The 25,747-nt window shown below is 49.8% G+C and overlaps 1 protein-coding gene across 1 annotated transcript in view; it reads left to right on the forward strand.

The window, feature by feature from the left end:
- GALNS (galactosamine (N-acetyl)-6-sulfatase) overlaps positions 1–24,123 on the forward strand; it is a 40,507-nt gene extending 16,384 nt beyond the window's left edge. The window contains exons 10-14 of the mRNA XM_030956296.1: positions 761–897; positions 3,371–3,473; positions 11,106–11,227; positions 19,871–19,988; positions 23,202–24,123. Coding sequence (XP_030812156.1) covers positions 761–897; positions 3,371–3,473; positions 11,106–11,227; positions 19,871–19,988; positions 23,202–23,288 — 567 coding nt within the window. The 3' untranslated portion in view covers positions 23,289–24,123. The remainder of the gene's footprint in view (positions 1–760; positions 898–3,370; positions 3,474–11,105; positions 11,228–19,870; positions 19,989–23,201) is intronic.
- Positions 24,124–25,747: the final 1,624 nt, after the last annotated feature.

Below are 25,747 nucleotides of genomic sequence, written 5' to 3' on the forward strand. Positions count from 1 at the left end.
TGGCAGCATCTGCTTTAAGTGAGTGTGTCACTGACTAATTAAACACCCTGCAACAGCTCCCACAATCGGGGAGGGAGCAAAGGCTCACAAAGAATCAGGCAGAACAGACTTTGTAGGGTTTTAAAATATAAATAATTAAGAGCATAGAGATGAGTATGGCTTCCAAGTAAGGAAAAAGGGGAAAAAAAAACCCTTGCACATCTCCATTGAAGCTAAACCCAGATGTTTTTCTCCCTTATTAAAATATGGACTAAAAATACCACAACTTTACAGTTCTTGAATTGTTGGAAATGGTTTGCAGATGAAGTCATCAGGCTCTTTTTGTTATTATCCATCTATCCCTGTGCTTTCTGGGAACTCTCTCAGGGTATTCTGGACTCCAGAGATGACCTGGAGAAGGGAACAAATCAAGGACTTTTTTTCCCTTGGTGTAAGTGCTGATTTTTCAATCCACAAATGAGCAGGAATTTGCTAAATTAAGTTGAGCCCTGTGACAGCACAGTCCTGGAAAAGGGATACACAGGAGTGAGGAGAGGGAGAGAAAAATGGAAAAGAAAACAAGAATCAAAAATGCAAATTCTCCCTGGAAGCGGAGAAATAGGGATTGTTTCCTTTGCTTTATTGTTTTCAGAGGAGTTTGCTGGTGGCTGCAGCAGTGTAAAGGGAGATGTTTTCAGGGAGCTTTGGAGGGAACCCGTTTCCACACAGATTTTCCTGAAGGGCTCTTTGCAAACGTGTTCCTGTTGATTTTTGGTTGCAGGTCAGCCATCAGCTGGGCAGTGTGATGGATCTGTTCAGCACCAGCCTCTCCCTGGCGGGTCTGCAGCCTCCCAGTGACAGACAGATTGATGGCATCGACCTTTTACCTGTCATCCTGCAGGGCAAGCTAATTGACAGGTCAGTGATTATCCCAGAGCTGCCAGCCCTGCTCCTGCCTGAAGGGAAGCCAGATTTGGGGCTGGGTTTTTATCACCAGCTCACAAGTATTGAATGGGAGCTGAGTGCAGGCAGCAGCAGAGCTTCCCCTGAGCTCCTGCTCCGCTGGAACAGGCTGAGGTGGGAATTCCTGACATGTGGCATGTTGCCATACACTGGAGTCTGGGGACAGATGAAAATGTCACAGGGTTAGCAGGGATCCCTGGAACAACATATGGCAGGAGGGGAGATAAAAGCCTGAGAACTGGAGCCTGGCTGGGGGACAATCCATTATTTATCACTGCAAAAGCTGCCCAGAGTGTGCTGGGTCCTTGTCCTGCTGCAGAGCTGGGAGGGGAAGGCTGTGCTGCTGCAGAGGACATGGAAACACCAGGAAAATCCTCTTCCCAAGGTCCTGGAGTGCTTCTTCAGGGATAGATTTGGGTGAAAGACCTGGAATCTTTATGTGCTGTCAGTTCTTGGGCACAGGCACCAAGATCTGACAGCAAATCCTGCCAAGAAGTATTTTATTGGAAGTGTCAGAGGTCAGGAGAGGTCTTGGAGTTGGGGTTTTGGTGAGGAATTTGGCAGCCTGGGAAATCTGACTACAGACATATTTTTTGGGGGGTAGCAAGGAAACTTAGGCACAGAAAACATTTTTGGAGCTCTTTTCCTTCTTGGATGAGAACCTTTGTGCTGTGAAATTCCTTTTGTGCCTCTTAAGCAAGGAGCACACCTGAGTATTACAGGAGCTTTGCAGGTTCCTCAAACAAAGCCTGGCCCATCTTCTGGAAGTTTGGAAAATTTCTTTGTTGTTTTAAAAGGGAATTTCAGTGCAGTCACCAACCCCTTGCTTGTGTTACAATAACAGACACTCAAAGCACATCGTGGCTTTTTTTTTTCTTCTTTTTTTTTTTCTTTTTTTTTTTTTCCCTAGACATGACCAGGACAAAGTTTTTACAGCCCCCCAAAAACTTTCCAGGAAATGCAGTTGTTGTGTTCTTTTAAGCTTAAAAAGGAAAAAGTGAATGGAGAGGGGGAAAAGAAATAATTTATATCAGAATATTGAATACAAGCTGGAATCCCCCTTCTGAATAGAATATGTGGTTTTTTACAAGGAAAAATCTAAACCCTTTAGTCAGGAGGGCACATAACTGGTCATTATTGGCTGTTGATGGCAAGGAAAAGGAGACTGGAGTGCTGTGTGGAATATTTTTGGGATATTTTGATGATGGCACTGGTTTAGATCAGGTGCTGCACTTTGGCAGGTTTCTCTTGCTGCCTTTATTTCACTTCCAGGTGCATTAAGGATGCAGGAATGGGATTTTCTGGGAGCAGCTTCCCCTTCTTCCTGAGGACCAAGTTGTTTCCCCTTTGTTCCTGGTGACAAAGTTGTTTTCCCTTTGTTCCTCTTGGTGACAAAGGAGGGAAGCTCATTGTTACTGTGAGGCTCAAAGAGCTCTGAGACCACTCCTGTCATTCACACAGGGATATTTAAATTTCACCTTGCATTTAGGGACAGGTTTTTCCAGGTGGCATCACCAGAGTGAGTCATTTTTGGAGTGGCATCTGAGAAGGAAAGACAAAGGTTCCCCCTGACAGTGACAAACAGCTTCACCCTCATGTCCTGTCAGCAGCCCAAAAGAGCTGGACAGAGGAGCTGCACCAAAAAATCAACCCCCTCTCCTGCAGATAGTCCCTTCCAGTGAAATTTAGTGCTGTTCCCTCAAAAAAACCAGGAGTGTTTTGTTGGGAAAATCAGCAGGAATGTTGCTGGGATGCCCAGGGAGCAGCACAGATGCAGCGAGTGAGATGCATTTCCTGGATGAATTATTAATTAGGAAAACCTCTGGGAGCAAGTGCAGCTTTAGCAGCGTGTTTACATGCTGCAAAGTGAGGTTTGGGGGGAAAAAATGGAGAGGAATTAAAACCACAGCATGTCTGGCTGCCAGGTTTTTCCATGTGGAGTTTCTCAGAGATGTCATCCAGAACTCGCTGGCATCTGGTGTCCTCCTGGCCACCCTGCCCGTGTGGCACTGCCAGCTCCACCCTGCCCATGTGGCACTGCCAGCTCCATGGCAGAGCTGGGCAGAGCAGCCTGAGCATCCCAGAGCCCCTGAATCCCCTTTTCCCTGGCAGGCAGGCACTTGAGAGCTGTCTGACACTGGAACCGCCACGCTCCAGAGGAAATCCCAGGGGCTGGGAGTTCAAGGATTAACAATCACTGGCAGCCAAGCTGGATAATGTTTCATTCTTGCACCCTGTGAGCTCTCAACTTGATGAACACTTTAAGAAATGTTAATTGAAAACCTTGCAGAGGAGACTATTAGGAGGCAGCCTGTTCCTGCCTGATATCCACATGGGAAGTGGGATGCCATTAAGGGGTTTGTGGCCCTTATCAGGAGGCTGGGCCCTGGCTCTGGGTGTTTCTCATGCAGCTCTGCTCTCCTTCCAGGCCCATTTTCTATTATCGTGGCAACGAGCTGATGGCAGTGAGAGCTGGGCTGTACAAAGCTCACTACTGGACCTGGAGCAACTCCTGGGAGGAGCACAGCAAGGTAATGGCACAGGGACCTGGGATCCTGGGCACAGACACCCTTTAAACTGGGGATGTCACCATGCTTCGGTCTCCTCAGAGCTGCTGTGCAGGTTTCTGTTGGGTACCAGGAATATTTCTGCCCCAAAAGGGCTGTTCAGCCCTGGCACAGCTGCCCAGGGAGCTGGTGGAGTCCCATTCCCCCTGTTTAACAGGATGTGGCATTTGGGGACATGGGTCAGTGGGGAACAGCTGGACTTGATGATCTTAGAGGATGGTTCAACCTAAATAATTCTGTGATCCTAAAAAACCCTGAGGGGACTGGACCCCCCTCTCCTGAAGTCAGGCACAAAGAGAGGAAGATGAGCAAATTCCAAGTTGCTCTGAGGGATGCTCCCTTTAATCAGCACTTAATTCCCCTTAATATTAAACCTTCCCTGCTGAACCCTGAGTTTTTACATGTCCACCTGTGGTTGGACTCCCCGATCCTTGTGGGTCCCTTCCAACTCAGGATATTCTGTGATTCTGGGAAAGTCTGGAGCCTGGTGCCACACTGACCACGAGTCTCAGAATTGCTGGCACAAAACACCTATTTTGAATTATTGAAATGTAACTGGGATGAGTTTGTTTGGTTTGTGATGGTTTAAAAAGAAAGCTGTAGGAAAGGCACAGTGGAAAATACAGCAGTGGTTGAAAGCAGTGAAATAAACGTGTTTAATCTGTTATCAGCACTTTTGTGAGCCCACATCACACAATGTACACCATTTTATTTATTATATTTATTTCCTGGCTGATCTCCTCACAGTTAGATGTTAAGCACTATTATTTCCTTTTCTTTTTGTGTCTTTCTTGGCTCGAAACTCTGGGGCATTTGCTGAGTGGCAGCTTCACATGTGTGCCTTGCTGCAGATCCCTTCAGACAGGAACCCAGAGCACTAAGGCCCAGCTCTCAGCAATCCTGACAGCAGCCTGGGCTTGGGGAGGGATTGTTTGCTTGATTTAATTTATTTATGCTTTTTTTCTTTTCTTTTTTTTTTTTTTTTTTGAACTTATGGAAGGTCCTCAAGGCATCACAGGTGCAGAACTAAGTGCTGGTGACATTTGTGGATATAAAAGTGCAGGGATTCTTTCACTGGGATGTCCTGGGGGGTAGAAGGAAGTGTCAGCTCCAAGGGAGTCATTTCCATTCAGGGCTGTAAATGTGTGTGTTTGTCTTTTTTCAGACTGCAGTGCTTCAGGATTTAAAGCTTGTTTTACAGGGAGCAGGCAGGAAAGGAAAGTTGGCTCTAGAAATGTTTTCTATGCTCTGTCTCGGTGCTAATTCCACACAGATAAAATGAGGTCATTTATTTGTCTTGTGTGTGAGTAAAACCTGTTTATCACCCGTGGAGGGTTTTCCCTGGGTGGGAGGAAGTGGGAGCTCCTCTCTCTGTGTGTTTGGGTGTGGGGGTGGCAGATTCCCACAGCAATCCTCGCTCTCCGTGGTGATAAAAGCACATACCCTCACTCCAGTTGGGAAATAAATAAACCCCTGCATGGAACTCAACTCATTCCTGCATGTCTGAGTGTGGAACAGTGATAATGGGGACCAGCTACTCCTTCCAGAGGCTCTCCCACTGTGAGCAGTGGCAGTGCTGCAATTAAGGAATATTTATTTCTTTCCAAGTCTTTGTTTAACTGCTGTCTGATAAAAGTCAGCAATTATCCTGTACATCAGAGAGATGATTACAAATCCACTCTCTTTCCTGCAGCTTGGATCACATGAGCTTGATGTGGGGAAAATTGGAGCACATTAGTGGCCAGAGCAGCCATTAACAACACGCAGAGGAAGCTGAGGCTGAGATTTGTTCCAATTCTCCTCATGTCTTCAAGCCATTAATTACAAACCTCACAAGTTTAAAAATAGAAATAAATCAGAATGCAGAGCAGCTCCACAGCTCCCAGCCCTGCTGGAGGAGTTTCTAAGCTCACCTTACCACACAGTTCCCTCTTTCAGTCACTGGGCTTCCCAGCTGTGTTGATATTGGACTCTGGAATCAAAAAGGCCACTTTGTTTGCTAATTCCATTTGAAAAACAACTATAAATCCATGCACATCTGTGGCATTTGGAATTCTGACTGTTGGCTGTTTGTTCAATGAGGTTGACTTGCCATCCCAGTAGAACTCCAGCTAATGAGGATTTGTTAATTGTATGATCTTTAGAGGTCTTTCCTCATTGTGAATCCAGTGAGACTTCCAGATATGAAGCTCTCTGTGTGAAGGTCCCCACTCAGACCTGGAATATGGGGTGTTCCTGTCATCCATTGGAAAGAGGGCTGAAGTTGGCCAGATGTGGCAAAACAGCTGCCTGCACATTTTGGAGAGGTTTGTTTTATGGGTAGGGGAATATTCCATGCTTTTGTCAGACTTTAGCCAGCCCTCCTTTCCCTTTCAGAATTCCTTTGGTAATTGACTGTGTGGAAAATCACTGACACAGTAAACTTGCCCTGGGTTGAATCCACATTTTGTTCGACTTTCAGATGGGATTATCTCATTAAAGCAGCCAGCACCCCATTTTCATGCTGCTACTGGAAAATAGGGAGCTGGTGCGTGTTTGGGATGAGCAGGATGGCGAGGGAGGATGTGGCCCCTCACCTGCAAAGCTGTGTTTGACTGGGGTGTGAGTTGGTTCAGCAATAAAGGATGTACACACAAATAAAAACCTACCAGGGACGCACAGCCTGCAGCAGGCACAGCCTAGCAGAGCAGAGCAGGGCTCTGAAGGCTCCTCTCTCCATCTGGCACTCGGAATATTTGCTCTGGAAACATCCCATGCAGGCAGCGCACAGGTTTGCTGTCATCCCCCAGTCCCATGACAGCAGCATGCCCTTACTGGTCTGCATCCTCTGCCTTATGGCCTGGGATTAGGGCTTGTCATCTGACACACAGATGAATTGTGCTGTTCTGTTCTTCCCAGCTTTTGTTTGTTTATTTTTCAACCCCCAAGCAATTTTTTTTTTCTAGTCTGACTCCTGTCAGGAAGTCTTGTAGTCTCTCTCAGTGCTGGAGGATACCTTGATGCTGCCTTTTCTGCTGGATTAACTGGATTTCTTGATTCTTGAGGGGGTGGTCTCTTGAAGGCATGAAGGGAAGGCTCACTCACAGAATCAAGTGGGAGTAAGCATTTTGTGGGACATTTTCCCTGAGGATTGCACAGGATGCTTATTTGGAGCTGTTTACCTGCCTTCCATCTATATAGGTGGCTCATGTTTACATAATTTGACATCTCTGACATTCAAGAGGTGATAAATGGGACGGAGGGAGATGAAAGGAAGCCTGACTTGAAAAATGTGTTTGTATTTTTAAACAGTTTGATAGAGGCAGAAAAATCTCCCTCCTGCACGTGGGCTGAGTCCCTGCTGCTCCAGGAGTGGTGGTTATCAAAGCTTTTCCATTGTTGTTCACCTTTTTTGCCTTGTAGCAAAAATCAGCAGTGATGAAAATAGCCATGTGTGCAGGAGCAAAGGGAGAACTGAGGATAAACCTGGGGAGATCCCTCTTGGGCAGTGAAAACACACAGGACTTTTACTGGCAGCCACCTGTCAAATGCTGGGTTTTTTGAAAGTAAGGGTCTGAAAGGGTAAAAAATGGGTGTTTTCTATAAATTTAGAGTAGGCAGCAAGTCCTCAGGCATTTTTTAATGTAGTGCTGGATGAAAGAGGCAGAAATGGGAGGTAACAGAAAGGAAATTTCCTTTTTTCTGCCTCCCACCAAAAGCATCCAGCACAGAACAGCCCTTGTACCTCCCAAGAGCACCGAGGCAAGAAAGGGAAAAAAATAAGGAAGGGAAAACCATGGAAAACGCCCTTTGGTTGTGGGAGAGGGGCTGATAACATCAACCTTTGTGCTGTCAGCTTGTTGGGAGCCTGCCGTGGGATTCCTGGAGCTGTGGCTTTAAAGCTGCCGCTATTGTTTTAATGCGAAATGCCAGAGGGGTTATTCCAGTCAGGCTCTGCCATTGCCCTTCTCCTGCACGTGAAGGGATCGATAAAGCCTTTTCTGCGCCGGGGATGTGAAGTCAAGTAGAACCTCACAAATAATGACATTTGATTTTGGTCCTCTGAGCATATGAACCAGGCATCGATCGGAGCTCGCTGTGCTGCCCATCCCGGGGCTGCCCATCATTCCAGGGCTGCCCATCATCCCAGGGCTGCCCATCATCCCAGGGATGCCCATCATTCCAGGGGCTGCCCATCATTCCAGGGGCTGCCCATCATCTCCAAGGGCTGCCCATCATCCCCAGGGGCTGCCCATCATCCCCAGGGTCTGCCCATCATCCCAGGGCTGCCCATCATTCCAGGGGCTGCCCATCATCTCCAAGGGCTGCCCATCATCCCCAGGGGCTGCCCATCATCCCCAAGGGCTGCCCATCATCCCCAGGGGCTGCCCATCATTCCAGGGCTGCCCATCATCGCCGGGGTCTGCCCATCCCAGGGGCTCTTTCAGCCTCTTAACCCATCAGCAGCAGTTTTGGGTGCACGGGGTTGAAGCCTGGCCCCCCCACTTGGAGCTGATCCCCAGGAGGATTTCCCCAGGAATGGCCAGGAGGCCAAGGGCACCATTTACCTGTGCAAACACCAAGAAATGAAAATTCCAGGCTTTAATTGGCAGCTGTGCTTTTCTGCTTGCAGTATTCACCTGCTTTTGGTGCCCTGCTGGTGCTGGGGGGTGAGGAGAGCAGAGCAGGAGGCAGAGCTGGGCTGGGCTGGGCTGCAGCCAGGCTGAGGAATTGCCAGAGGGCTCCCGTTAACACAAGTGGTGATTCCATCTCTTGGCAGGGAGCCCAAACTGGCAACCGGCTGTGTTTGTCTCATGTCTATATTGACACAGCATCTGTGGGCCATTTGCTCTGGAAATTAAAGCTGTGCAACCAAAGGCTGCTGCATCCCAGGGATGGAAAAACAGCCCTGGCTGCGAGACTGCTGAGAAGGACAGGGGTGGTGATGGCTGGAAGGCTCACCTGGTGGGCAGGGAATGCCATGTTTTAATCAGAATCACTGAAGGAAAGGATTGTTGGGATCTCTCCTGCAGCAAACAGCTTTCTGTGGTGGTGTAAAACACTGTAAGGGCTGGGCAGGAGCTTTGATGCTCTGTGTGGGCTCCCTTAGAAGGCAGGAGATGCTCCAGAAAGGAGCTGCTGGTTTGGTTTTCAGGCTTTTTCAGGAGGAGAAAACCCCAAGAGTTTGCTGAAACACAGGGAGTGACCTTTGTGCTGTGTTTGATCAGTGAGCCCTGCAAATCCCAGAATCCTGGGGGTTGGAAAAGCCCTCCAGGGTCATGGAGGGACCAGTCCCCAGGTGTGAGCACTGAGCCTCATCCAGTCCTTCCCTGAGCCCCTGCAGGGATGGGGACTCCACCCCTTACCTTGGATAGGGAGCAGGGACAAAAATGAGGAATGTGCCCAAATTATTGATGCCTGCATATTGCTATGAACAGTGTGACAATAAACAGCTTTAGGGATAACAGGAGAGAGGAATTGGGTGCTGTTATCCTGCTGGGTAGGCAGGCTTAGGCAGCTCTTGGCTCTTCTCCAGCTCCAAACATCACCAAACCTACCTGTACAAAATAAATAATACTGAATTCTGTATATTTGTAGCTTTTTTTTTTTTTTTACTAATTTGTTGATGAGTAGATAGAAAATCTTTGAAGCTCTCTCTGCAGGTTGAATATTGACTCACAGAGGACATAAAAATAGCAATATTCCATTTTATTTGCAGGGATAAAGTTGGGATGCCTTAGAAGTGTCCTAAAATGGTATTCTTGGGGTTTTATTTACTTACCTATTTATTTATTTGACTTTTCTCCACTAGACTGCTTTTCAAGAGGGCACTGAGTGCTTAAATTAGAATGACAGGTGGCTTTGAGCTGGTGGCATCAGGCAAATTGTCCCAGCATTTTGTTTCCTGGGAATCTTTGGGATTGTGTTTTGGGCTACAAGGATTTCCTGGGAAACACAAGATAAAATAGAAACAGAGCAATGTCTAAACAAACACCCCAGAGACGAAAATCTTTCACACTGAAGCATTTGCAGCGAGGAGCATTGTACCAATTAGCAGGCTCTTAATTAAATTGCTTGTTTGATTTGCATCCAAATTATAATTTGGATGTTATGGAGGCTTTGATACCTTTTCATTAACTGGTCCTTTTGTGGGGAAAAAAACCCACAAAAATCTCTTTTCCCTGTGTGTTTCAGAGGCCTGTGGCATCACAGGGTGGGAAGGTCAATCAGTTTTGTATCCATTTAAAGTCCATTATTGGTAGGGCCACTCCAACCTATCAAGCAACTCCCTTATTTTTCCAGTCAGTGATTCAGGAATCTATAGCCCTGTGCAGATAAATGGGATTTCATGGGCTTCTAAACTTCTTGCTTTATTGAAAAGCAGAATATTAACTGCTCCACTGACCAGCTGTCCATTAAAAACACGGGATATTTTTAGAAAATTGTTTGCCAATCAAATCCTACCAACATCTGTAGAGAGCCTTTTCAGTTTGTTTTATAAGCAAATGCTACAGCTGCTTTCCCCCTTCCCTTGAAGCACTCCCATTTACCTGCTCTCCATGTCTCTGTCCATGTCTTGGGGCACTTTGGGATTGTGAGGAACAGCGTGGGGGCTGGAATTGTAAAACCCAGCTTTAACAAGTCCATTTGGGGCTGGGCCTGGCTGGGCTGGGCTGGGCTGGGGGCCCTGCTTTATTGCCTGCCCAGGGAAATGAGTGCTTTTTGCATTTTTGGCTCTTGCAGGGGTTTAAATGGGCTCTGGTGGCCCTGGAGGCTGCAGGCCAGGGATTAGGGAGCTCCCAGCTGGCAAATCAGGGCTGGGGAGGGAGAGAGGGGGCCTGGCAGGGCTGGGGCAGATGGAGCTGGCAGCTCTGGTGCCCAGCCAGCATTTAACCCCTTGCTGCTCCCAGCTGCTTGCCCAGGACATTGCCAGGAGCTGAGCCCTTCAAATCCAGTGCTGCTGCAGGGAAAATCCCACCCTGTGCCCCCCCAGATGGTCAGAGACAGGAATGTGGGAATGTCTCCCCTTCCTGCAGTACTCCCATCCCCACTGTCGTGCCCAGTGAGTCCCTCAAAACCAGCTTGCCATGAATCAAATTGAAACCACACCAGTTTTTATAAAATTTACCAGATTTGCTTCATTTCTCAGAGAAACTGATCCCTCAGGTGCTGCCAGGGGAGTTTTCAGGTGCCTGCTGCCTCTCAGGGTGTCTGGATGTCTCTCCTGGGGTTTTGGTTTTGATCAGAAATGTCAAGCAATCCCATCTTCCTGGGGCTTTCCAAAGCCAGAAAATCCTTTCCACGTGCAGAATTTTTTTGATTAAATGCTTCCACCTCTTTGTCTTTTGTTCTGCCATTTCATTTTAATGAATATTTTATTGGGATTATATTTTTATAAGACAAGCATGCACGGCCTTGCTTCAGCTCTTACTACAACACCACTTGCTCACCTTATTTTACCCCACCAGCTCAGAATGTGTTTTGGAGATTGAAGTGGACTCTTGGTTTAAAATAATCCTGAGGTTTGTTGGTGTTTTGCTGGAGAAAGTGGCATCAACTCAAGTTTTGCTGCCCGCCCTGCATCACCTTTGACGACCTCTCTCCTTTTTCCTGCAGGGCATCGATTTCTGTCCTGGCCAGAGCGTGGATGGAGTGACCACACACACCCAGGAGGAGCACACCTACCTGCCCCTGCTCTTCCACCTGGGCAGGGACCCTGGGGAGAAGTACCCCTTGAGGTGAGCCACTTCATGGGCTGTCCTGAAAACTCAGCAGTGCCACTGTTCAAAATTTATTTGCTGGTTCTTGAAATCTACTTTAAAAGCTGTTCCAGAAAGCCAGGCCGGGAAATAATGGCTTTTCTGCTGGCTTTTTCTCAGGAGAAGGAAGAAAAACCTTGTTTTCAGCTGGTCAGGTGAGATGGGTGTGCACATGGACCTGTCAGCCTGGTTGTTCCTGTTGTGTGTTCCTGTTGTGTGTCCTGCAGCCCCTCAGGGAGGAGGAAAACACCAAGTTTTGGCCAGGCCAGGGCTGGGTGCAGCACATTCACACAGAGCTGCTGGGGAGCTTTGGGGCCAGGGGAGAAATAAATAACCTGTGTGGTGCTGGAATCCCTGGAGGGCAGGCTGGTCACCTTCCAGTCTCCTACCCCAGCTAAGGGAGCTTCTCCAGAGCGTGTTGAGCAGGACTTGGTGTCCAATCCTGCTCCTTCCTCGGGCTCTCCTGGCTGTCTGAATCCATTCTCCTCTAAGCCTGCTATTGTAATATTTATCTCTGGCACACACCATGCCCTGAGAGATTCCCACAAGGATTTATGCAGGCAGCAGGCAGCAGAGCCCACAAAGAGCCCTGCCACCTCCAAAAATGCTCCCAAGGTGTCCCCACCTCCCTCCTCACCTCATCCCTTCCAGGGGCTCTGACAGGGACAGGGTGGAAATAAATCAAGAAGGAGCAGGAGCTGCTGGGACTGCCTGCCCAGATCTGGGTTTGTGCAGCAGCCTGGAGAGGCAGAGATGTTTCCTGAGCTGACAGGGCTGCCATTACTCAGCTGGTTTGAATAATTGAGAGGACACACTCAGCCCATTCCTTCCAGAGGAGCTGAGCCTGTGCTGTCCACAGAGTGTTTTCACTGGAGAGAGGAGGGAGGGAGAATATTTCCATTCTCTCTCACTTAACAGAGCACTTTAGAGGGGCATCAGCAGTGGGTAAAGCTCTTTGGGGGCTCTGCTCCCACTGCATTCCAGCACTAATGAACAGAGCACAGCTGCAGCCCCAGGGCTGGAAATGCAGCTCAGTGAAACCAAACCGGGCTGGGGTTCCAGGGAAATTTAACAACTGGGTCATTCCCAAGGGATGGAGGGACAGGACACAGGGAATGGCTTCTCCAGAGTCAGGGATGGGCGGGATATTGGGGAGAAGTTCCTGGCTGTGAGGGTGCTGAGCTGCTGGTGCCCAGAGCAGCTGTGGCTGCCCCTGGATCCCTGGCAGTGCCCAAGGCCAGGCTGGGCAGGGCTTGGGGCACCCTGGGACAGTGGAAGGTGTCCCTGCCATGGCAAGGGTGGCACTGGGATGGGCTTTAAGGTCCCTTCCAACCCAAACCATTCCAGGATTCTGTTTTAGGAAATGAGTGTACACAAATAATCTCTTTTTCCAAAAATGAAAAAAAATGGGCAGCAGTAACTGAACTGTAGCTTGCCTGCTGTGTGTGTCACCTTTGTCACCTGCCCCAGGTGACCCTGCCCTGCCAGGGGATTGCACTGGGTGAGCTCTAGAACTCTCAGCCCTAAATACTCTGTGATTTTGGGCTTCTTTTTGTGTTTCCTCTGGATTTGAGCAGAGGAGCTCTTCCCTCAGAGGTGTTTGCAGCACCTGCGTCCCTGTGATTCCACTGCTCCTTCCACCACCCTGGAGTGAGCATTGAAATAAATTCCAGGGTTCCAACTGCAATCATTTCTCATATGGCTGCATTGATTTTTTGGATATTCACAAGCTGTTGCTCTGATTGAATTTTATGGCAAGATTATGACCCAATTATGGAGAGCTGGGCTGGTGTTTATTATGCAGCCCCTAATAGAAACCCTGGGTTTAGCACACCACTCTTCCTTTCTCCAACACATTCTGCTGCTATTGTCTCCTCTCTGGTCACAATGGAAAACTCATGGGAAGTGGGTGTGCTCTATCGAATGTGGTAATTAAATTATCCTCATTTGTGGAGCTGTTCCTGGTGTGTATTTTTATTTAGCTTAATTATCCCCCTTGGCAGGGAGCCTGCTGGGAGTCCCCACACTAATGTTTCTCCAAAGGGAATCCAGCATCCTGCTCCCAGCCTGCATCTGTCTGTCCCTACGTGCTGCCTCTGTTCTCCCTGCCTGCTTTTGCTCACTTTTTATTACATTTATTCCTTATTTAGTGCAGCCTTTTCTTCTCCCTTGAAATGGTTTTAATAATCTGTCATCTCTCTTGATTTACATGAGTTTGGAGTGGGCTCACGTGCAAAGCCCCCAGCAGTGGGTGTCCCTGCTGCTCAGGAGGGGCTGGCATCCCCTGCACCTCCAGAGGGGTTCACTGTTTCTGTGTTTGGGATCTCAGAGCCAGGCAATCCCAGGAACCAGCAGCTCAGTCAGGGCAGGGACACTGCACGTGCAGGACACACAGGGACAGTTCTTCAAGGCTGCAGCTTTATAGGTTCAGGGAATGTTTAAGATTGGACCCCTAGGACCATCAGCCTGGCCCTGCCAAGCCCACCACTATTTGAGTCATCTCATGGGGGTTGGAACTAGATGAGTTTTGAGGTCTGTTCCCACCCAAACCATCCCATGATTGTTACTCTGTATTAGGAAGATAAGTGGATAGAAATTTTTCCAAAAATCAAACAAAGCTTTTCAGTCTTTGCTGAAGTGGCTGCTGAAGGGATCCCTGAAGATGCAAGTCCTGCAAGACCCAGAGGCAGCAGTGACATGTTCAGCTCCCTGGGGCTCTTGGGGAGGCAGGACAAGTCCTTCCTCTTCCTCACACTGCTCCCTGCATTTCCTGGAGCCTGCCTGCAAACAGGGCCAGCCAAAGGAGCTCCTCATGCACTGAAGGATGGCTCAGGCAGTTCCAGGCAGGTCCTGGCAGGTGTAGGGACACGTCTGGCACTGCTGACCCTGCCCACTGTTCCCTTGTGGTGCTGTCCCCCTGCCCTCAGCTGCTCTGGGAACAGCCCCTCCACCATGGCTGGGGCTTCTCTTCCTGCTGCTGCTGCCCCTCATCTTCTGCCAAGGGACACGGTTGTGTTTGCTCCTTTGCCTTACAATATCCTGGAATCCTGGAGTAGGTTGGGGTGGAGGAACCTCAGAGCTCATCCAGTGCCCCCTGCCGTGGCAGGGACACTTTCCACTGTCCCAGGTGGCTCTAAACCCCATCCAGCCTGGCCTTGGGCACTGCCAGGGATCCAGGGGCAGCCACAGCTGCTCTGGGCACCTGTGCCAGGGCCTGCCCACCCTGCCAGGGAACAATTCCTGCCCAATCTCCCATCCAGCCCCGCCCTCTGGCAGTGGGAGCCATTCCCTGTGTGCTGTCCCTCCATCCCTTGTCCCCAGTCCCTCTCCTGGAGCCCCTTTGGACCCCTGTGTAGGAGTCACCTCATCCCTGGTGCTGAGAAGTGAACCCTTTGTGCCTTTTTCTGACCTCAGTCAGTGCAGGCTGGGGACAGAAAATCTCTCTTTTTTTACAGCTCTCAACTTTAAAGTGTAAGCAAGAATGTGTGTGGGGCAGCACAGAAAGCAGAAGCATTTCCCTGACTCTGAGCAGGGCTTTATTTCCTCCCTGGATGCAATAACTGCCCTTGTTACCAAATTTATCCAAATGCAGAACTACAAGATCTGATAGGTTTTTTCCTTGGCCAGATTCTGTTATCTTTGGGCTGTGGTGTGTGTGTGCTAAGTACCACAGAGGGAACTTGTTTCTGCAATGTGACAAATTCAGCAAAATTATCTGTTGGTACCATCTTCACCAGCAGTTGTCAGTTTTATTATCTGAGTCAGATTATTGTTTATACAGACATTTACTAAAATACTGCATAATGATTATCTATATAAATATCTTCTATTTATATTTATAAATTTAGATATATAAATATATATATTATATATATATATCTAAAAAGCAAAACTGGCACAGCTAAAAACACAGTTAGTAAAATACCTAATGCAGCCTGAAGTAAAGAAAGTGTTTTGAAGCCAAGGAATTTATAAGAGAAATCTCTGAAATGCTGCCAGTTTGAGCCAGAGGTGCAAAGCTTAGTAACAAGTGAGGACAGGGTAAGTGCAGCCTGCTCACACCTTGTTGTTACTCCAGGTTTGTAGCAGCTTCTGCTCTGAGCAGTGAGTTTATTGAATTATGAACATCAAAATTCCTGTGTTTTACTTAGGGCAATGGATTTTACTATTATGGAAGAAAATGGAAGTGATAAGGCTTGGTTGATGAACATAATGATTTTAGAACACATTAATTAAGAAGAGAGCTCACAAGTGCCTATTTCGAGCAGATGGAAAATTCAGGAAATCATCAGAGAGGTAATTGCAGTGGTTATGAAGCCAGAAAAAAAAGGGAAGGAGCTCCTGAAGGGAAGCTAAAGGGGAAAGGATCTGACAGAAAAGTTGCCAGTCTCACCTTAGTGCTCAAGGCACAAACCTGGCTGTGGGGAAGAGAGAGAAGGTGCAAAACAGGGGGGAAAATGTGAATAATAACAAAGAGCAAGGATTGTGCCTGGGGGAGATGCTGACTCCTCATCCTGGAAAAGGGAGATGGCACCAGCTGCATTGCAGGGTGAATTAGCAGCTGCCACAGGAGAGGGGACACTAAAATGTGGAAATTGTAGCTGAGGAGCCTCAGAGGTGGCAGTAACAACCATGGAGCACCAGGCACGCTGGGACTGGCTGCAGCAAGGTGGGGAGAAGCAGGGGAGCCAGCTGGAGGGAAGAGAGGGAAATAAAACCCACCTGTGGGGGAGAATCATCAGCCTGGAGACTGGGAATGGGCACAAACACCTCTGGCTGCCCTTTCCCAGGGTCTGGGACCAGCCTGGAGCTCGTGCTTCATCAGCCCACAGCCCTCAGGAGCTCTGGGTGGAGTCATGCTGCATGAAAAGGAGTATGGGGAGAAAAACCCTGCATGAACCAGCTGGGAAAAATGCAAAATGCAGTTAGACATGGACACCATCATCTTCATCATCATCATGTCCACAGACAGGTCCAGGCAGTGCTGCAGCCACAAGAAAGTGCCCTGAAGAGCACAGAACATAAATTGAGATTCAGGAATAGCACTGAAAATGAAACTTTAGGAATAGCACAGGAGCAGCCAGCAGCAGGATCAGTGGATAGCTGTTATTTCTGTCACCTGTTCCCCCCAGATGAAGGCTTCACTCCTCACTCCACTTTTATCCCCTCTGCCATGTCAGTGCTGGGGTTCCTGGCACTGAAATCCAGGATTCTGGGAGCTGGGGAGGGAAAACTTCCATGAGAAGAGGTGAGCAGGTGGAGGATCAGCACCACCACATCTCCTTGCTGCAAGGAGTGTGCTGATCATCACAGCTTGGGCTCTCCCACCCTGGAGGCCTTTTCCAGCCTGGATGATTCTGGAATTCCAAGGTTTCCTGTGGCCACATGCCCCTCATGCCTCCAGGGATGCATCTGAGCCCAAAACGCTGCTGGACCAGAGGTGACTCAGGGTAGGGGCCACCTGCAGCCTTTGGTTCCTCATTTGTTTTCCTTTGGCTCCTCTGAGTCTCTCCAGTAATTCCAGCAGCAGAGCCCCAAACCTGTCTCTGCCTCCTGCATTGTGCAGACCTTAAATTGCAAATAAACTTGATAATAGAAGAGAGGAACTGAGGAAGACTGAGTAATAAGACAAGATCAAGACTTGGATACCACAGTGCTGCGAAGCCTCAAAGCACTGATAACAGATAAAATCAAATTATCAGAATCTGGGTGTATTTCAGAATTAAAAATAATGGTTTTAATTAAAATAATTCCAGGGGAGAAGGAAGTAAAGTATCATTAGCCACATTTTATGCTCTTCCCATAACTTCATATCAATCTGAGAGCTGCTGTTCCTAGAACTATGGAATGGTTTGGATTGGAAGGGGCCTTTAAAGCTCATGCTGTGTAAAGCTCATCACCTTTGGCTGCTCCAAGCCCTGTCCAGCCTGCTCTAGAGCCCTTTGTCAGGTTTCTGTGACTCCCATTATGGGAGTTTTTATAAAATATCATTCCCATTTTGTCCCAGTCCTCTCAGTTTCACCAGGGCCCCATCACTCCCAGGACAGACACTGTGAATCATGAGGTGTAACACAAACATCCTGAAACCCTGCTGGAAATGCTCCTGCATTTATTTGGGTGCTGATGTGTTTGAGGGTGCATTTAATGATGGCAGAGAGCCATCCCTGCAGGTGGAACCCCCGGGAGCAGGGGAATAAAGCAGAGTTTGACTCTGGGTGAGACCAGCCCTCCTCCCTGCAGGCTGGCTTTGCTGGGGTTAAGCAGCAGAGCAGGTTCCAGGAGCTGTGGGGGGAGGATGGAGCAGATTGCCAAGGCACAATTACAGTAAATGAAGGAAGCACAGCCCACACCTGTGCCTGGGACCCTGCTCTCCAATCCAGCCCTGATTGCATCTCCAGGGGCTTCCCGGAGGTAAAGTGTCAATTAGTGTAATGACCCTGGACTTTGTCCACTCTGCTCCCTCCTTCTGAGCGTGGAATAATTTCATGGACGCTGGGGATCTCTTTTAGCAAGCTCCTCACAACACCACCTGCTCACCCTCTCCTCCTTGCAGTGCTATTCCCAGCCCTCCTTCCCGGGATTGCTGAGCTGGAATAGGAAATGCAGCTCGCCCCGGAGGCTGCTCCTCCCAGACAATGGTGCCCAGACACCTGGACAGATAATTCCACCTCTTTGTGGAGCAGGGAATGCAGCAAACCTGGCCCTGCAGGCCAGGCCTGCATGTGCACTCCAGGAGAGGATGGGACTCCAGGTAGGAGAGGTTCCCAGCTCCCTCAACAGCTCTGGCTGATTACCATGAGGTAATTATCCCCATTTTACATGCAAATTCCAGGCACTCTTGCAGATTTTGTCTCAAAATGCACTTGCTTAGGGCTGGAGGCAGTTTTAACTCCTGTGCAGTCAGTAAATACTTCACAAATCCATGGATGTGGGATTTTGGGGCATGTTGTGGACAGGAATATCTGAGATAAAACTGAGCCATGGAGCCAAGGCAGGAAAACCAGTCCTCATGGAATGGGAATGTCAATGGGGTCAAGAAATGAAAACCAACCTCCATGGAGCAGGGATGGATGGGATATTGGGAAGGAATTCCTGGCTGGGAGGGTGGGCAGGCCCTGGCACAGGGTGCCCAGAGCAGCTGTGGCTGCCCCTGCATCCCTGGCAGTGCCCAAGGCCAGGCTGGACAGGGCTGGGAGCAACCTGGGATAGTGGAAGGTGTCCCTGCCATGGCAGGGGGTGGGATGAGATGGGCTGTAAATCTCCTCCCACCCAAACCATTCCAGGATTGTCAGATTCTATGAAATTCAGGAGCTTCTCAGGATCCTCTGGGTTTCAGGGTGGTCCTTCAGCTCTGTCCAGCAGGATCCAGGCAGCTGGGTGTGAGAGCAGCAGCTCCAGCTCCTCATCCCACGTTCCCTTCCTGCTCTGTATCAGCACAGCTCAGCCCAGCCCCACAATCAGCCTCTCCCTGGCTGCCTGCCCAGCTGGGATATTTATAGGGTTTACTGGAACCGCTTGGCACATCGCTGGCCTTCCAAATGTGATTGTTTTGCAAAGAAGGAAATTAGCTGGAGTGTGGGGCTGCTGGCCAGCCTGGCCTGGGAGCAGGGGGAGCCCGAGGTCAGCACCCAGCTGCATTGTTTCTTTTATCTTCACAAGGAATTTGCCGCTCTCTGTGGGGGTTTTTGGTGGTTTTTAAGTGACTCTTAAGGTGATGGACAAAAAGAGATCTTTGTTAGGAATCCTGCTTTTTACAAATACTTGAAATATTAGTGAAGTGCACCCGGAGCCACTCCAGCAAATAGCTGCTGGAGGAATCAGGTGGGTCAGGATCTGGTCATTATAACCACATTTTGGGGCATGGCAGATGGCTCCCAGCTTGCAATAATCAAGCTGAGTGGAGGAATGTGGATGGGGCAGAAGAACCTCAGCACTTTGTGGAATGGGGGAGGTATTCTCATCTTGGACGAGGCCCTTCTATTCTTCTCTCTGTTTGAGTAATTTTAGTTCATTTCCTGGGTGGTTGTGGAGTTTAACTGGCCCGGGGTTGTGTTTGAAACCCTTCCTGAGAACACTCTTGTAAAACTAAATATTGACATTCCCTTCTCTTCCCTGCAACAAACGCCCCCGCCGGGGCAGGTGTTCAGGAGAGCTCCTGGAAGAGAGGGGGGAGAGTGTGGAGAGCTGCTGAGCTCAGGTGGGACACGCTGGAAGGGCTGCCTGGGGAAATTCCTGTCCTCAGCTGGCTGGGAAGGTGTTTGTCCTGTGTCTGGGAAGTGTCCCTGCATAGTCACTGAAGGGACAACCCAGAAATGCCCTTTTATTTGCTAAGACAATTCCCTTGGGAACCCACATGAGCTCCTAGCAGATCTGCACGAGGAGGAAACATTTGGGGCTCCTGGAGCAGCAGTCTGGGAGGCTGAGCTGCTCTGGAGCCAGGTGATTTGTGGGGAGGACAAGGCACTGCCATCCTCAGTGCCTGAGCAGAGCACCTGCACCCTGCCAGCCTGGATTCTGTTCCCTGCAGAGCCGTGGGCAGCTGACTGGATGTTTGCACATCTCCTCCTCCTCGGGGACACCAGAGGAAGGCCCAGCAGTAACCCCTGTGCTTTCCCCCTGCAGCTTTGCCAGTGAGGAGTACCAGCAGGCTGTGGAGCACATCTCAGGGCTGGTGCAGCAGCACAAGGCCACCCTGGTGCCAGGCCAGCCCCAGCTGAACGTGTGTGACCAGGCTGTCATGGTGAGTGCCTGAAGCACAAATGCATGGGGGCTCCTTGGACTGAAACACATTTTGTAAAGGTTTCATAAGCTGTCAGTGGTAGGAAGGGATGGAGAAGAGATGCACAATTACCTGCTGGTGGCTTCCTTGCTTAGACACAGGGCAGATATTTCTTCTCCTTTCTAATCCCCTCCTGCAATTCTCAACATCCTGGAATTGTGGAATCCTGCAGTGGTTGGGGTGGGAAGGGATCTTAGAGCTCATCCAGGGACACCTTCCACTATTCCCAGGGTGCTCCAAGCCCTGTCCAGCCTGGCCTTGGGCACTGCCAGGGATCCAGGGGCAGCCCCAGCTGCTCTGGGCACCTGTGCCAGGGCCTGCCCACCCTCACAGGGAAGAATTCCTAATTCCCAATATCCCATCCAGCCCTGCCCTCTTTGTTTTGAGTTTTCTAAGGGACAGTTCATTTTCAGTGATGTATCTTTGGTCTTGCTCTTGTCTCCTCCAATTCCCCCCATGCCTGAATTTTCCCAAAGTCTTTATTGAAATTGAACTTTTTCAATTCTGTTTTCTCTTTCAAGTCTCCTGTTGGAAAGTTACAGTTTGGCTTCCCTGTCAAACCCTGCTTGGTTTGTTGAGAACCTGGGAGAGGAACTGGATAATCTGGGGGAGGTTGTCACTTGACAGGAGGTTGTGTATCCGAGGGAATGTGTCTGTGGGCTGACAGACAAAATAGTAACAGGCAAAATCTTCTTACAGACAAAACCTTGTAACAGGCTGTTACAAAATAGTAACAGGCAAAATCTTCCTGATAATAAATAAATAAATAAATAAATAATCTCCTGAATCAGTCAGAACCTGCTGCCTCTGGTCTGTCACCAGCAAAGAGCTGTGTCCCCTCAGTAACAAGGCAAAGATCTCCCTTAGCTTTGGCCCATCTCTTTATTTTTGGATGTTAAATAGGAAAAAGATTCGAGGGCCCATTGTTTCTGTGTTGTTTTCTTTCCTTATTCAACTTTTCCCTTAATAAACACTGTTCTCTGCTCCTCTGGGACCTTTTGGATTCAGGCACTGTCCCCAGGGCCTGGCTGCTGCCAGAGGCAGCACTGCAAAGGCATTTCTTCCAAAACTGCTTCCCAAGTGGGAGGGAGGGCTGGGGGGATCCTAGGCCCCCAGGAGAAATGTTTCAATCCCAGCAGGAAACGCAGTGAGTTTTCCAGGATAACTCCATGGTCACTACCCCAAAGAATCAGGCACAGATTGCTGCCTTTGAGAGCAGAAATGAAGCCAAGCAAACCTTTAGGGAGTGATTATATTGCTGGGTGGACTGCGGGCTAAATCTGGTTTTGGGGCATGCTGGGAGATAAAGATAATTTACTGCCCCTATCTCCTGCCATCTGATTATTTGATAAGGGTGTTTGTTTGATGTATTTGGGAGAGAGGAGGAGAATTGTCTTTACTTACACACAAACAAAATGTGTGGAAGTGTTCAAGGAAGGCCACAGAGGGACAGCACACAGGGAATGGCTCCCACTGCCAGAGGGCAGGGATGGATGGGATACTGGGAATGAGGAATTGTTCCCTGGCAGGGTGGGCAGGCCCTGGCACAGGTGCCCACAGCAGCTGGGGCTGCCCCTGGATCCCTGGCAGTGCCCAAGGCCAGGCTGGATGGGGTTTGGAGCACCTGGGACAGTGGGAGGTGTCCCTGCCATGGCAGGGGCGGCACTGGATGAGCTTTGAGTCCCTTCCCACCCAGGCATTGCAGGATTCCAGGGCAGCAGCTGGATCCTTGTGCAGCTCCTGCAGAGCAGTGATGGAGGCAGGGGCAGGGAGGGTTTGCAGCCCATCCCTTTGTCCAGGGAGCTCCCCCAGAGGCTCTGCTGGGTTTTCCTGCTGTGTAAGTGTGGGAGAAGCTGTTGTGCAGCTCGGGGCTGGCTGTGGCACACGTGGTGTCCCCGGGGCTCCCAGCTCAGCCCAGCAGTGGGACCGGGGCTGCAGGAGGCAGCACAGACCCTTTATTGTTCTGCTTTTTCAAAAGAACAAACATTGCCGTCCATGTGTTCCTTTGGCTCTCAGTTCCTTCTGCAGAGTGCTCTGAATTTTCCAGCCGTGGCTGCACATTTTAAACCAGAGGAATAGATTTAGAAAACGACATTAATTGTTCAGAAAGCCTGCGGTGCAGAGGTGTCTCCAGCACAGCTCCCTCTGGGTCTGCTCCTCTGCAGGAATTGCTGGTGTCTCACTGCCATCTGTTGTCAGCTCCATGGAACAAAAACCTGCTCCAGTGTTTTTTTTCCTGGGCTTTTGAGTATTTCTTTTCTGTAGGAATTTAATTCCAAGAAAACAGAAATATTTGCAGGGTGAAAATCAGCAAAATAAAAGGCAAGAAGTCAGTGTTGAACTGGCCTTTAATAGGGGACAGCAGAAATGTCCCATGGATGGACAGACCTGAGAGAGGGAGGCACAAAAGATTCCTGAAGGCAGAATGGGAAGTGTTATCTGCCCTTCCCATGACCACAATCCCAAATTTTAAATGGCAAAACCTCAGTGAAATTAAAAACGTTCATCTATCCAAATTCCTTCCTCCATTAATCCCTCTGGAAGCTGAGGTTGGCACTGGATCTCCTTTTTCTGTTCCACACATTCAGGTGGCTCCAGAAACATGGAAACAAGGCAAACAAACAGTTTTGGTGTGCAGGCACTGGAAGAGGTGTCTCAGGAATGCTTCCTGCTCCCTCTGCCCATGGATTCCTCCATCAAAACACTCATTAAAATACCAGCATTCTTATCTCTCTCACACCCTTGGCCTTGTGCTGCCTTTTGCCTCCTCAGGACAGTGCCTGGATATTGCAGTGCTGAGCATGGGAACTCCCAGGAGAACTGGGGTGTCACCAAAACCTCCTGCTTTGCTTGCTCTGTGCTGCCACAGGAGGGACAGGAGGGTCAGCAGCACCCCAACAAGCTGGGCTGGGAGAGGCCAGGAAGGGCTGGAGTGTCCCAGCACAGGGAATCATGCACAGCCCAGCATTTGCAGCCTTTCCCAGCTTTTATTTGAGCACTGTTTGGAGTGGGGAAGTTTATGAGCCCAGAGGCTTGGGCTGCAAGAGGAGTTTCATTTTTCAAGCAGCACATAAAAGTGTCTTTGTGAGGATCATAAAGAGCTGCTTGGGATGAGAGCTTAGCAGATACTTGGTGTGAATCATCTTTCTGTCTGTTTCTGTTTGTTTTTAACAGAATTGGGCCCCTCCAGGCTGCGAGAAGCTTGGGAAGTGCCTGAAAGCACCAGAGTCTGATCCTAAGAAATGCTCTTGGCCTCACTGATGGCTGCAGCCCTGCAGAGCTGCCCAGAGGCAGCTGGACATGCAGCGTGCAATGCCTGCTCCTGTTGGCACTCCTGTTTACACAGGAAGGGTGTGATGTGTGCATGATATCATCACTTGCTCTTCCAAAAGGGCCAGTGTTTATATTCCTCATGCTCAGGGTTTAGCCTCTACTCCTCTCTTGCCCCAGCTCTTTCCCTAAATGGTAACTCCAGTGAGGATTGGGTCAGCTGGAAAAGCTCTCTGGACTCTGCCATCAGCTCCAAAATGCCCTGGATCACTCCTGCTCCTTCTACCCAGCCTTGCTCACTCAGCTGCCCCAACAGGAGCCACGGGACAGGTCAGGAAACTCAGAGCTGCCAGAGAGCCCTGCCCAAACTGCCCATGTTTTGTTTGCCTGTAGCTTGTTGTTTTAACATTTCATTTCCATTGTGAACTCTGGACATCAGGTTGTTTTTCCTTTCTCCCCAAATCTGTGAGTTCTGGGTGCAAACCAGGGATCCCTCCTGCTCACAGCTGGGGGGTTTGGATCCAGGGAGAATGCCCTGAGTTCCTTCCATGTGTAGCTGCAAACATTCCCCAGGCCATGGTTTCAGGAAAGGTGGGGATTGTGTTTAGGTGAGTGTTACTTTGGGGTTACAGCCCCTGCCAGTGCCTGAAGGAGCTCCAGGAGAGCTGGAGAGGGAATTTGGGCAAGGGCCTGGAGGGTCAGGACACAGGGAATGGCTCCCACTGCCAGAGGGCAGGGATGGATGGGATATTGGGAAGGAATTCCTCCTTGTAGGAGTGGTGAGGCCCTGGCACAGGTTCCCAGAGCAGCTGGGGCTGCCCCTGCATCCCCGAAGTGCCCAAGGCCAGGCTGGGCAGGGCTGGGAGCAGCCAGGGACAGTGGAAGTGGGGCTGCACTGGATGAGCTTTGAGGTCTTTTCCAACCCAGACCATTCCAGGATTCTGTTGCCAATGGTTGGTGCAGGACATTTGTGGGGGTCAGCTGTTCATTTCAGGGCTTTCCTTCATTTCCAAAAATCTGAGTCTAAAGCTGCTCCAAGCCACGCTTCCCATCTGGTGCTCTGGGCTCAGAAATGCCCCTTGGCACCAGCCCTTAACTCTTGACCCCATTTCCAGCACATGCTCTCCCAGGAGTTCTCCTTGTGCAAACCTTCCCAGCCTGGCTGCAGCTCTCCTGGGGAGCACAGGATCAGCCTTTGCTCAATCCCACAGGGCAGATCCCTGCTCTGCCCTGGAGCCTGTGCCACACCCTTCCCTGTCTCCAATAAACCTGTCTGCAGCCAAACCAGCCTCCTCTGGGCCCTCAGGGCAGCAGCTGGAGGGACCTGAGCATGTTTGGGTTCAGACTGAAAGAGGGGAAGTTGAGGTTGGATATAAGGAAGGAATTGTTCCCTGTGAGCGTGGGGAGGCCCTGGCACAGAGTGCCCAGAGAAGCTTGGAGCAGTCTGGGATAGTGGAAGGTGTCCCTGCCCATGGCAGGGGGTGGGGCAGGGTCAGCTTTCAGATCCCTTCCCACCCAAACCATTCCATGATTCTCCATTTGTCCCACCAACAGCTCCACTTCCACCTCTCTAGTGTTTTCCTGTCTGGGTGATGTTGTGCTGCCTTAGGAAAATCCAGGTGCTCTGTACCTGGAAACAGCTCAAATCCCTCCCCAGCTAAGCTTGGAGCTGCTTGAGAACTCTGCCCTTGTGCCAGCTCCAGGCTCCAGCTGCTGCTTCCTGCCCTCCTGTAACCCCAAACCCTCCCATTCCCCCATCCCATGCTTTATGTACCTCCATGCTAATTCCTGCTGTGTGTCTCATGCTGGATAATCCCATTAAACTGGAATGAGAACAACCCTTGGGTCAGCTCTTGCTGTTGCACCTCTCAGAAATCCCAGCCAGCACTTCAGGGATCCCTGCACATCTGCAAGTGCCATTTGTTTATAGCCCACATTTCTTAAAATGTTCCTGCTTGTCCTTCAAGTGTATCACAGCATTTCCAGCTCACCCATACCATTCCTCCTTGTTTGGACACAGCTCAAGGCTTGGGAGATGTGGCCAGCAGCTCCCTCAGAGGGGAGCTCGGGGCTGGCAGCAGTTGTGGGTCTGTCAGCACAGATAAAACCAGGAGCTCCCCATTTGCTGGGGCTGCTCCAGCTCTGCTTTGGGGCTTCTCCACGTCCATGGAAGGGAATGGAGCTGGGAAGGGGCTGGAGGATCCTGAGGGAGCTGGGAAAGGACTGGAGAATCCCTGAGGAGCTGGGAAAGGACTGGAGAATCCCTGAGGAGCTGGGAAAGGGAATGGAGAATCCCTGAGGAGCTGGGAAAGGACTGGAGAATCCCTGAGGAGCTGGGAAAGGGAATGGAGAATCCCTGAGGAGCTGGGAAGGGGCTGGAGAATCCTGAGGGAGCTGGGAAAGGAAATGGAGAATCCTGAGGGAGCTGGGAAAGGAGCTGGAGGATCCTG

Source organism: Camarhynchus parvulus, chromosome 11 (genome assembly GCF_901933205.1).
Source record: "Camarhynchus parvulus chromosome 11, STF_HiC, whole genome shotgun sequence".
NCBI classification, from domain to species: Eukaryota; Metazoa; Chordata; class Aves; order Passeriformes; family Thraupidae; genus Camarhynchus; species Camarhynchus parvulus.